Source organism: Notothenia rossii, assembly GCF_949606895.1.
Source record: "Notothenia rossii genome assembly, chromosome: 4".
Lineage (NCBI taxonomy): Eukaryota > Metazoa > Chordata > Actinopteri > Perciformes > Nototheniidae > Notothenia > Notothenia rossii.
Window position 1 is genome coordinate 5,219,872 of NC_136902.1, and position 13,502 is coordinate 5,233,373.

General features: G+C 38.3%; 1 protein-coding gene across 1 annotated transcript; it reads right to left on the bottom strand.

The window, feature by feature from the left end:
• Positions 1–7,343: 7,343 nt before the first annotated feature.
• Positions 7,344–11,400, bottom strand: LOC307037736 (zona pellucida sperm-binding protein 3-like; the record flags this gene model as incomplete). Its single annotated transcript, XM_079678798.1, has 13 exons — positions 11,319–11,400; positions 11,056–11,240; positions 10,875–10,978; positions 10,711–10,802; positions 10,456–10,636; positions 10,277–10,382; positions 10,113–10,201; positions 9,468–9,559; positions 9,281–9,385; positions 8,086–8,148; positions 7,731–7,897; positions 7,539–7,642; positions 7,344–7,404 (listed from the first exon to the last, which is right to left on the bottom strand). The coding sequence occupies exons 1-13, from the start codon at positions 11,383–11,385 to the stop codon at positions 7,344–7,346; spliced, it is 1,416 nt and encodes a 471-aa protein (XP_079534924.1). The 5' UTR covers positions 11,386–11,400.
• Positions 11,401–13,502: the final 2,102 nt, after the last annotated feature.

The window sequence follows — 13,502 nt, forward strand, 5'->3', positions numbered from 1 at the left end:
ATGTTCCATGGGACGTCTCGACTGAACGTTTTCGTTTTTCCCACAATTAGAAGTTGCCATTATTAAACACATTGGTGTTATCAAATGTAAAACATATAATTAATAAATGGGTGAAAATCGCTTGTGTCCATAATGCGCAGCATTAATATATACCCACGTGACAGCTCATTGTTACTTTGTAATTCTACTCCACAATTCAGAGGTTAACCTGATTGCCAAGTGCCAACAATCAGGAGAGATATTTGATAGTTGGTGCTTGAGAAGACTAAACATTTATCTGCAATTGACATGAATGGAAACGAGTAATAAAGTATATTCATTACTTGTTATTCTCTACTAATAGTTAATTAAAGACTGTATAATGGCTATTTTGCACATCCCTTTCAAGATTTCAAGATTTTCAAAGGTTATTGACATATCATATACACAACTACGGTGTATGCAATGAATGAAAATCTTGGGTCACAGGTTCCTCAACAGCACATTACAAGACATCTATCAATATGTGTTTGTACCTCCACCATTAAACTGTCATATTCTGCACATTTCTTATACTATCTACATACATAAGAGTATAATTTATATGTATAATATCAGTTAAAATAAGTGCTTCAACATAGTTAACATTGCAGGAAAGCAATATATTAGACGTTAAGTACTTTGTCAGGCTAAATATTTATCTGGAGATACCCCCAAAGTTTTTTTCTTATTCAAAAGAGGACCTTAATCTAAAGTATTATTTAATGTTTAAATAAAGGTTAATTCGTTTTTCTGTTTTGCACCTCCTCCTATTAATATCTTTGTACATCCTGCTCGAAACTGTTTTATTGTAGAGATCACTTACAGTATCTTCTTGATTTTTTATATTCTATATTTCTATCACAGACCTTCTACTTTCCCCCTATGAAAGTATGTACTCTTAATATTTTTTTAATCAAATATAACACATAAAAACAATAATTCAATAACGTGCTTTAACCACTAGGCGGTGCACACAAGGTACACGCAGCCATAATGACTTTGTATTATTAGTGTAGGACACTTATGTATGTACAACATCTGAAGATGTGTAGTTTTATTCATGTTTTCACATAATTTTATAGCATATTGCTATACTATTTCAGACTCAGTATTTACATTCTTATATTCAAAGAAAATCAAAGTCCTTTTATATCAGCTGTGCACCGTTATGGTGTAAATATAACCTATCTACGAATTAGATCAAATATAAAAGTAGGCCGAATTAAGGTCGATACTGCAAGGAGACGTATTGTGTGAAGAGAAATTGAAGATGTTGTTTAATTGTTGATATATTTATGATCCACGTTAAGTATTCAGTTTCGGCGGCATTTCTTCCAGTTTTTCCAAAGGTCTTCTCATCAGGGCTCTATAAATAAAGAACTACGGCAGATCTGTAATATTTATTGCAGCCGAACCGTGTATTACAATGCCGTTATGTGATGACTTTCAAAGAGAAAAGCAAAAACACTCGGAATTAAGTATTATTTTATTCTTTTAAAATGTTTTCCGGATTTCATATCATATAAACACCAAATCCCAGCATGCATTGCGGCTAAAACATCCAATCAGCGAGCTTAAACCACAGCTGAGGATCTTGGGTAATCGCTCGAAATGCCTACGTCTGTTTCCGGTTATTTTTATTTTGAAATTCAGTTCCTGACGGACACCAAAAAAGCCCGAGATTATAGAATCAAACCAATAAATAAAAGCAAGGATAATTGTGTGTTATTGGTGAGTAAATAACAGTGTTATTTAGAAAAGAATAACAAATTAGAAGGAAAAAAAGATTTAAAAAATACAGATTTCAATGTTCTGAGGCTCTGGGCCCCATTTATTTTCCTCAGACGGAAACAAAAGTCCGAAATTATACGATTTAAAATAAAAGCAATAATTGTGGCTTGATATTGGGTAAGAACATGTTTTTATGAACCACACAGCTTCCGGTCTTCCACAACCCGACCGGAGAAAAAGACGTGCTGCAGGCACGAAACACATTACCAGTAGAAATACATTGCTTTTAAAATCGTGCTGTGCAACACGAAAAAAAGGGGAAAATCGTGTTGGTGAACACAAACTGCCATGAGACTGGGTTGGAGGAGCACATGAAACATACATGTTTGCTAGGAACCAAGTATTCTTTAGAGCAGTGGTTCCCAACCTTTTATCCCAAATGACTCCTGTTAGGCTAAATTATAGTCTCTTTAGTCATGAAGCAAAACAGCAACATATTTCAGCTAAGGTGAATAGGAGCGATAGAGTGTATTATGTACCAAGAATCAGTCTGCAATTGACAGTTTGACAATTACATGTTGAACCTTATGGAACAAGTCCATACAACAACAACGCCAATTGAGTACAGTGCTGAAAAGCTTTGAATCCATTCTTTTCATTGTTCAGCCATAATATTCTTTGGAAAATTACTGAGTTTAGCTTTGACCTGCTTGAAGAATACAGAATTAACAGTTAATGCTTATCATGTAAGTATTTTTAGAATTCTTGTTTGGAAATTTGAACAAAAAGTTGAACGTAATCATATTGCTTTCAAAGATTTAGTGTGATCAATATTTCTGGGAAATTGACAGGAAAAAAGTTCATGACATTGAACAGAGCTGGAAATGTTCCCAGAAATAAGACAAGGTCATCAAGATTCAGTAATACAGCTTAGTTTAAACCATTTCACACAAAAGGCAAGTCAAACCCAATAATTTCAGAACTTCAATTAAGTGGTTTGGAAACTTTTTTATTTTTTTTTATTGGCCACATACAATCTGAAATGCAAAGAGAACCAAGAATAAAAAACTAATTCAGATTGAAGAAACCAGTCAGCGAAATGGATCCATTCCTGTTGGGAGAACAAAGTTTAATATTTTCGTTCAGAATAAATGTATATTGTAATACGAAACCCTTACCTTCAGGAATTCACATCTGTGATGGTAAATGGCCCAATGACTGCTTTTTGTACCATTCCATGGTTCTCTGCAAAAATATATATTTTAGTACAAGTCAACCAAACAAGTGTAAAACAGCAGAAGTTGTGTACATACCTGACGCAACACTCCTCTGCCTCCTTGACTTGCATTTCGATTCACAGCAGTCACAAAGATTGCTCTGGGCCAAGTTGTCCAGCAACTCCCAACTGAGTTCATGAAGATTGGATGAAAAGATAATTAAAATGCATCTCAACTCTTTCAAATAAAGTCTCCACAAAGTTTGAATAGTTATGAACGGGATCCATCTGTATCTTCAGTAGATTGGGCTTAAGCTGAATAAGTCATCTCATGTAAAACAAATTAACTTACAAGTCAGATTCTGATATATTAAAGTACTATTTTTACCCATGCCCTTCGACAAAGTGGCAGGCTTTCTTAGTGCTGTCAAGACCATTGGGATCCCAAGCCAAAAGTTTGCAGTGGATAAAGACCTGTTGAGTAGAGGGGAAATATAGGCGTCATGGCATCAATTAATCTCAGTATCCACAATAAAACCTTCAATCTGAAAAAAATGTAAAGGCCAATTTACCTCTTCTCCCATAGCAAACTTAAAGGTCTGAAGTGATAGGCGGATCTCCGATGACTTTTGCCTTGGTTCGAATTTTGATCGTGACGACACACTTTCCAAAAGACATCTGTTGGGTTAAAGAAAATGTATTAGCATTACTACCAAGGTTTCCACCAAAATCAATGCTCATTGCCGAGAGTACCCTTTATTGGAGATGATGGGGTACATGGTGCTTTCAGGGTACAGCTCTGGCGTGGTAGCTGCTACACATTCCTCAAGAAGCAGCAGCAAGGGCTGATGGGTGTTCTGCACCACACTAGCCATGATGGGGATGATGGAGCCCAGAGGAAAGCGTGTAGATTCAGCAGGGCCTGAGAAGTCGTCTAGGGCAGTAAACAGAGGAAGAGTCATTAAGTTACAAAAGTCAGGGAGAGCTGCCGTTCGTAGAGAGTTTCTCATGTTGTTTACCCACCATTCATGAGGCCAATGTTAAACTGCAGATCTCCTAGACTGTAGGTTTTAAACACCGGGTCATAGATCGTAGCATACCAGTCTTTGGGCCTGCACAAAATAAAGCAGAAGGGTACAGAAAATGCTGCAAAGTGAAACTATTGAACTTTTTAGAGCAAGCTTGTTTACTCCTACGGACAAATTCTTTATTCTTATTCCGCCGGGTTATTTTGTCCATCTTCTTCTCCCACATCGCAGAAACTCCGTTCAAATATTACTTCTCATTCATAACTTTCATAATTCCCGCGATACATCCCAGAATTTCCCATTTTTAACATGGAAGTCAATGGAGAAACTCTTCAGACTTGAAAAATCGTCATGCAACTTCAACTGCAAACTGTTCCTTCACACTTCCACTCCGAAACATCATTCTACCTTTAACACTAGAACCGCCAACGGGTAAATTTTACCTGCAGCTGTTTGATTGTATGTAACTTGTTTTCAATAACATATTAAAGTCTCCCAGTCCGTGACATTTCCTGAAAGTGTGTTATGTAGCACCCTCTGTTGTTAACAATTGTCAATATGAAGTCAGATTGAAAAAAATCGCCCCAAAAAATGCCATTTATACCTATATCCGCCAGCGGGTAATATTTACCTCATTGAAAATGCAGCGTAAACATGAAGTGTTGCTATAGCAACGCCTTTTGTCTACTGCGGTTCCTTATGATAGAGAGATTGAGAGAGAGAGAGAGTTATAGATAGTGTAACATCTTGGAGAATACAAGATTTTGGATGACTGAGCTCACGTTGAGGACGTAATGCATGTGTGCAGGTTACGTGTCAGTTGAATAAAGATGGACACTCGGAATGAGAGAAGTAGTCCGCGTCGTCTGTTTATGTACTGTAGACAATTATATGTCCATTGAACAGAACATTACAGATAGATCGATATATAGTTATAGATAGAGAGATTTGTACCTAAACAAAACACAAGTCTAACACCAGGCGTTTAAATCAGCACTCTTAGCGATATTTTATACTTCATGTAATCTGCACAAACTATATCATATGAAAAGCTGAGAGTCCACATATTCTATTGGTATAAGTTTCATCCCTGTGCGATCAAAACTCACTGTTCTGTATGATAAATAAAAGAACATTGGACCTTGAAAATCAATAGTGGGTACATTTTACCCGTTGGCGGTTTTAGGTATACAGCGACCTCTGGCGGTTCTAGTGTTAAAATGTTACACATCTTTCTGACATTATTCATATTAAACAACTTTTAAATCAGATTTATACTTTTAGAAATATTAAACATTGCTCAGACCTTGGTAAATAGGCCTTCTTCAGATTTTAACATTAGTGTGTATTGCGCAGCTCGTTAATGCTGGAGTGCTTGAGTCACAGCTAGAGTGGAGGACTGCTTGAAATTCGCCTTCATATATATATATATTTTTAAACCTGCCATAATTCCCAAACCCTACACTCCTGAGACATCCTTTCTCATGAGAAACGTAGAAAAACATGTCGTAGCTCCATTAAAGCCCGTTGTACATTCAGGCTCATCTTTCCTCACAGCAGCAGCCGCACACCTTTAGTTAGTCTGCCAAAAATGCCACATTATTGACCCAAAACTACAACAAAAAAAGCACACTTCAGATTCCAAGGGTTCTTGAGATGCTTCACACGTTGAAATTTCACCGATAACTGTTACGGTTCTTCAACAAAACGTGCACATACAAGAGGTTTATCTCTCATTCAGAACAATGAAAAGTCTCTCCTCTCACTGATGACTGCACATCACCATGGAAACCTTTGATCTCTGGGCTCAAGGACAGGTGCTTCATAACGTTGTTAGCTCAAATATAAACACCTGTGTGATGGATCATGATGTCATAACTCCAATTGGCATGCTCAGAACGCCACCAAACACATGATGGTTAACACTGTGGCCCTGAACAGCTTTACATCAAATCTGATTTGCAGTAATCTGGTGTTACTATGGCAACGAATCCCTCACCATAAAACATGATATCTCTGTAACTCCAATGGACACGGTCCAATCGTCCCCCAATCTTCACTTGTATATCACCGGTCAATGGCTCTACGCCAAATCTGAGATTTCAGTATATGCCGTTTCCATGGAAATGCATCCCTCAGCTTAAAACACAATGAGGTTGTGATACCTAAGCAAATCGTCTAAAACAGCACCTGACTTCAGATAATGGTCTGGCCCTCAACAGCTCTATGTAAATTATGGAGTTTCATCATGTGCCGTTTCCATGGAAATGCATCCCTCGCCATAAAACACGATGTTGCTGTAACTCCAATGGTCACGGTCCGATCGTCCCCAAAACTTTGCTTGTACATCACCTGTCCATGCCTAAACAGCTCTATGCAAAATCTGAGGTCTCACCAAAGGCTGTTTCCATGGAAACGCACCCCTTGCCATAAAACACGATGTTGTCGTAACTGATATGAAAATGGTCAAAACACCACCAGACTTCAGATGACAGTTAATTGTCCAGCCCTCAATATGTCAATGTGCAATTAGTGAATTTTCCTCAAAAGCTTGCAATAAAACACAGTATTGCTATAACTCCAATGAAAAGTGTCAAAAAGTGCTAAAACTTCACATGTGTGCTAACAGTACTGCCGTGAAGACACCTAAGGGACAGCTTTGAGATTTCTTCAAATTCCGTTGCCATGGCAACACAATGCTCGCCATGAAACATGGTTCTCATAACTTCAGTGAAAATGAAACTGCCCAAAACTTCGCAGGTTTGGTAATGATGAAGCCATCCACATATCTAAGCGTATTATGGGGAGTCATCAAATACCATTGCCATGGTGACAGATCATTCGCCATCAAGTTAGTTCAATTGTTTGTAGTTCAAATATTCTGCTGCTTTTCCAAGCTTTTTTACTTTCTTTTCTTCTCAGACATTCCAGGCCCCCCCCAGTGTTCATGTATGATTTCAATCTAAAATTCTTCACTTTCTTCTTACATATTACATTTCAGCATAGCAATTCAGCATCAGCATAAAGTTTTCCCACTAGCAATTTCTTCAGGAATTGCATTCTCTATAGTTATGAACTGTTACTCCTATGCTAAAAGATAGACCAAAAATAAGTAGACATTAACTACTTCCTCCAAAATGCAAAACACTAGAGTGAATTTAAATGTATGATGTTCAATTAAAACTATGGGAAAAACTCAATTGACAATGAATTGGGGAAAACACAGTGTACCTTAGGGATTGTTCTCAGTAAATGGGTATATGTTTTGTTGAGAATACGTCAATAGATAAAGCTAATTTGGGAATAGAACAGAAACAGGCTGGAGATTCTCTAAATCAGTCTCCCATTCATTGTCGATAAAGCAGCTTCAGACCTGATGACATCACAAGTTTGGGATGTACTTCCATGCTTGGTGGCATTGAGAGGGAGAAGCTTATTAACAAATTGAACTTTCCCAGGCCATGAAAATGCCACATTGGAATTGTTTGTTAAGGGTAGTGTCACCCTTTAGCACCTTACAGTATGTTGGTACGGAAACTAACCTCTCATATGCACAGACAACTGGGTGGGTGAAGGCCAAATTGTAAGAATCTGCAGAAGCAACGTAGGTCAGATCATTGCTGTACACCAGTGCATCCCCGGTGACCTGTTAGAGAGACAAAGATCCCCCTGAGAGAGCTGTAGGAAATATAGCAGACTCACAGCTTGCAGGTTTAAAATATATATACACATACCAGTCTCCTAAAGTTACAGTCAGTGAGATCCACATAGAAGTAGGCCTCTCCTGCTGAGAAGCTAGTTGGGAAACAGTTACCCAGACGGAGAAGCGACGTATCGGCCTGGGGTCGGCTTTCTGTCCACATCAGCGTCACAACATCTGGCCCACAGTCCACTTTCATGTCTGCAACACAAATAAATTAAGTTCAGACTCAAATATTTGAGTCAAGGTTAATAACAAGACTTTAATTGTTTCCAGTCTTACCTGCATATACTGCCATGGCAGCTGCCAGGCTCAGAAGCAGTGCACCTTGACAAAATGAAACCATCATGACCGAATGCTTGCTACTGACACAGTGCATGTTCTTATACCTTGTTCCTGAGAGGCATTCATCAAGATAACGTATTTCACCTGGTGCCTGTCAACAGTCCCAGCTGCAGCAGATAGCACACTGATTACAGCATGGGGAGCATCAAATCACATTAGTCCTTACACCCAATTCATTTTTATTCAGCTTCATCAGCAGCACAAAATCACCATTTGTTAATCTATTTATTATCCTGTGTGACTACCTTACATTCTTATTTAAAACACTTTAATGATAGTGCATGGGTTGTCTTAATGTTTTGATTTAGTTTTGCTGTTATTTATATTAACATTAATATATGTATACGTTGGGATTTTTTGTTCAACTTCAAGTCATGCAAGAAAAGGTTTTCTTTGAGAATTAAAAGGAGTCATTTCTAAACAAATGATCATTTGGGGGAAGGTAGTATTCCTTCATCAGATGTCCTCCCCTATTCAAATGTGTCATTTTTATATCTTTGACCTAATGGAAACTCAAGGTAAGGGAAAAAGGTACATTTAAGTTGTAATTGAGAAAATATCCACACTCACACATCTGAATATTAGTTGTTGCTATGATGTCCTCTTTTAACTGCATAAACACGTGCCATGCAGGCCATCCCTATTGGTTTTATATTCATGGCCAGAAAGTAAACTAAGCTACATTCAACTGCAGGCATGAGTGCCCAGAAAATAAATTCAGATCAGAATTGCCTTTTCAAATGAGGCTCAACATAAATAATTGCCATAGTTGTAATACCAGACAGATCACAATAGCTTTTCAATCTGGTGGTGTATGTAATGTCAGAATGTACAGAGCTCAATCTAAAATAGAAAGTGAAAGAAATTCAGGGGCTATACTCCAACTCACACGGCCATTAAAGGTTACATTATAATTGACGGTATCTTTCAATGACAAAAGTCACACATAATTAGGAAAGTTCTACTGATGGGACAGATGGACACAGTTGAGGACAGTAGGACCTTCATATGAAGTAAAGATACTCGTTTTATACTCAACAGGAGTTAACAACAGTTTTATTTATACAGAGATTATAGACTACTTTAATCTGCTTATGGATGTCGTCCACCTGGGCCCTCTGTTCAGTCTCCCCAATCTTAGACTGGACTTCCTGTTGAGAAAATGTTTAGCAACGTTAGTCTTATGGCAAGTTTTGAACAAAACTTCAAGACAAATACCATAAATAAATACTCATTAACCTTGGTCAGCAATGGAAACTTCTGATGCATTGTGGGCATTTTGTTGCGTTGGATCCATTATGATCAGGGGTCCCAACACAGAAGTGTGCATGAAGCCGTTGGATTCTGAGGTGGAAAAAAAAAACAATGACTTCATAATGAAAAAGACTAGATTAAAAAAGCACACAAGTTAGCATGAGAGAGATACCCCATTCGTCTCCTCTCTTGGAGCGAGTGTTGCAGGTCCTAGAACAGCAGTCACACATGGAGCTCTGCATGGGGTCATCCAGGAGTTCCCATCTGAGGAGGCAGCAATCGTTAAGGCTCAAATACATCAGCATGGCTTTAAAACATTTTGTATACACAGAAGAAAAAAGCCGTTATAAAAAGGTGTGATGTTTCTATAAAAAACAAAAACTGGTAAAATTATAAATATCAAGTTAATGACCAAAAGATATATTTCCATCTACAGTGCAGAAAAAGGTTAGCATTTTACAAAAGCTCAGGGCTTTTATTTTATAAATCTCAATAGGTTGGCTAATCATTTGAGTGCCCCTCCTTTTAAAACAAATATATTGTTATTCTCAAATATTTTAAAAATATCATTCGTCACAATTGTTATCTATAATTTGTTAGTTAGCAGGATATCATTTATTATAGATATATAAAAGCACAATACTGATCAAAGTACATGCATTGATCTACTTCAAGTTGGATATGTTATGCTAAAATAAGCTAGCATCCTTGGCTAATGGTGCATACTTGTTGCTCATGGCATCAGTTGCATTCATCATATTAAACTGCTGGCCAGAACATTTTCACGTACTTCCAACAAATCAAACTCTTCCCTTACCGCTCATTTTCCTTTACATAGTGGCAAGCTTTCTTGCTCTCACTTAGAACTTCAGGATCCCATGCGAGCAGTTTGCAGTGAATGTACACCTGAGGAGCACATGAAACATACATGTTTGCTAGGAACCAAATATTCTTTAGAGCACTTTACATTTACCCCCTCACCTCCTCGCCGAGACCAAACTTGAAGGACTGCAGGTAGAGGATGATTGCAGACGAGTGGTACCGAGGGAGAAACCTGGAGTTTCCCTTCACACTGTCCAGGAGACACCTGAAGAAATTCAGATAAGCGATAAGGACTAAACTCCAGAAAACAATGAAAGAAATCAGAGACTGGATCTCACCCCTTATTTCTAATGATGGGGTACACATTGCTGTTAGCCTGCAGCTCAGGCGTAGTGGCTGCCACACATTCCTCCATGAGCAGCAGCAATGGCTGATGGGACTTCTGCTCCACTGTTGCCCATATTGGCATGAAGGAGCCCAGGGGGATGACATTTGTCTCCGCTACCGCTGTCATTTGTTCTGTAAGGGGAAAAGTAAAAACGGCTCAGTGTGCATTTTTTGAGTGTTTGGCCTTTGGGAGCATGAGCCCTCACCATTTAGGAGCAGCATGTGGAACTTCAGCCCTCCTCGGCCTTCGGCAACACCTGACCCCGGGTTCAGGAAAGGAGGAACCCACCCCTTAGGTCTGAAACATATTAACAACATTTATCCATATATCAGCTTTAAACTTGAATTTAAATAAGAAAGAAGCTCCTACCTTGGATAAACGCACTCGATGGGATACACATAAGCTGCAGGACTCGACCTTGGTTGGGGCCTGAAAGTCAGCTCATTTTTGTAGATGAGATTCTTCCCTTTCACCTGAAGAAAAAAAAGAAGCTCATTATGACATTGAAAAGGCTGAGAGGTATTTTGGTGAAACACAGCAGTTACATTACCAGTCTTTTAAAATTGCAGTCATCTAGTTTGTAGTTAAACTCAGCTTTCCCCTCTCCCCTGGGCAGAACATGAAACCCAGATGGCATGCAGGTTCCGAGGAAGTGACGAGCTGCATATTGCCGCAGCCTCGAGGGGATCATCCATGTGATGCTTATGGAGTCTTTTTCACACTGTACTTTGATTTCTGCAAACAAATCATTATTATATATTTCCCTACATTCCCCAACAAAAGCAGATGTTTACATACATGTGCTAAGCATACCTGCATTGGCAACAGTCGTTGCAAAAAGAGCCACGACGATCACACCTAGGTAGAGTTGAGTCCCCATGACTGAATGATCTAGATCACACAGGAAGTGGCACCATTTGTAGACTCCCTGCCAAATGAGCTGAACGAGCAACACCTGTGTGAGAGCAGGGCAGCACCTGTCTACTTATACTGGGGTGTCCTTTCACATTCAATTTCATTGTAGAGTTTTCATTTGGATCATTTCTATTACACTTATTCAAGTACATTTTTATTTATCTGCCTAATTGCTTTTTTTTTTTATTCTACTGAATTTATTTTTCAAAAACTACCTGATTATTTTACATGCAACACTATTTATAAAACAATACAACAATTCAGATGAAACTACTTAAAGGCAATTTTCTAAAATCAGCCCAACCATAACAAGCTTCCAAGTCAATATACCTACAGGTTAGTAAGTCAGAGATGTGCAACTACATTTAACCTTTTGTTTTAAAACTTTTTTTTATAAATGATTATAGGAAGTGCCCTTTTTCTCACTTGAGCTCCCGCCCCCCCCAAAACGTCTATGCACGTCCCTGGCCCCCTCCGTCGGTAAATGGAAGTACTACAGAGAACCCTGATAATTATGTGCAGTTATTTCACGATTTGTATTACATGGTTTAGTTGAATACTCGATTCTGATTGGTCAATTCAGAACACGTGACACGTCGTTAATCCAGAACAGACAGACGGCTGTCATGGACTGAAATGAATAGAGCAGCGTCCTCTGGTGGCCTCTGTATAGATCAGTCAGTCCAAAAAGAAACAAAAAGATAATTACCAACATTAAAGTGTAAGAGACATTTATTTAAAGTTAGCTTTAGCCTTTTTGATTTAGTTGGTGCAGATGCCCAAAGTGCATTAAGTAGGGAAAGATGTACAGACTTTCACATCAGAGACCGAGGCCTGGATCCAACTTGAAAAGGAGTTCTCGAGTTTGGTTCAAATTTACAAAAGTACTTTTCGCTTTACGTGAGAAAACGACTGCTGTGTCTCAAGTATTTTTTTCCAATACATAAATCTTAGTATCACTTTTAACAGCTCATACAGACTGCATTATAAGCCTATTAAAAGTGATACTAGGCGAAAAAGGACTCTATAAAAAAGGTGCATGAGGAGACTCCCTACATTTCCACGTTTGCAAGGTGTCATGTGTTACGTTAAGCTAATTCCATTGGATGTTGTCCTATAATGACTCCTACTGTCCTGTGCTTTAGTAAAACCTCCAGGATGTGAGTGTTGAAGATATGCATAGCATACAGTGTTCTCCCAGTTATGCACTTTGGCGGTGGTGGTGTTCGAGGGAATTTGGGGATCTTTGCAAAGATGTATGAGAAAATAAACGTTTGTATTTAATGTACAGTATGTTATTAAACAACTGGGATTGGAACTGGCTCAGATTTAGTTTTGATTGTTGGTGTTTTGTCATATTCTGTGTTTTTAAAAAGGCTCTTTTTAGTCGGAGCCGTTCACCGTCATTGTGAGTGACTCCGTGCTGTGTGCCGTCATGGATCACTCTGGAAATGTTCCAACAAATATATAAAACATTTCAGAATCATCTTAAACTTGTTTTCTTTCGCTTTCACCTCATAAATATTGACTCACCTCACGTCATGTTTCAGTATTATCAGAAATGATTCATCCTGAAAACATGCATGAAAATATCCTGCTCCATCTATTAAAAATGTTTTTGATTTAATAACATTTTAATTACACGTAAAAAAAGACAATTCACAAAGGACACAAAAACAAAATGTTCAAATAGAAAGTTTACTGAACTCAATCAAAACATATATTTATTATTTAATTAAAACCAGATTTTTGCATTAGATCATTATCAAGCAAGTTTTTGTACAACATTCTTAATTCTTTAATATGCAGTATCTCTAAGTAAAAGCTAAATAAATGTTGTCATATTGACAACAAATGTCTTTAATTACAATAATGTTAAGCCATATTTATTCATGAAGGTGTAGTAAAACGGCGCCCCTCCGTTACAAAGCACCGTCTGTACAGACTGAGCTACTGCAGCCTAGATCCACTATACACAGGGCCGGCCCGCAGCACTGGCGTTATAGATGTTCGCCTCGGGCGCCAGATCTGGGGAGGCGCTGCGCTGGCAGTTCTGGGAGGGAAACTTTTTTTTTGAGCGTT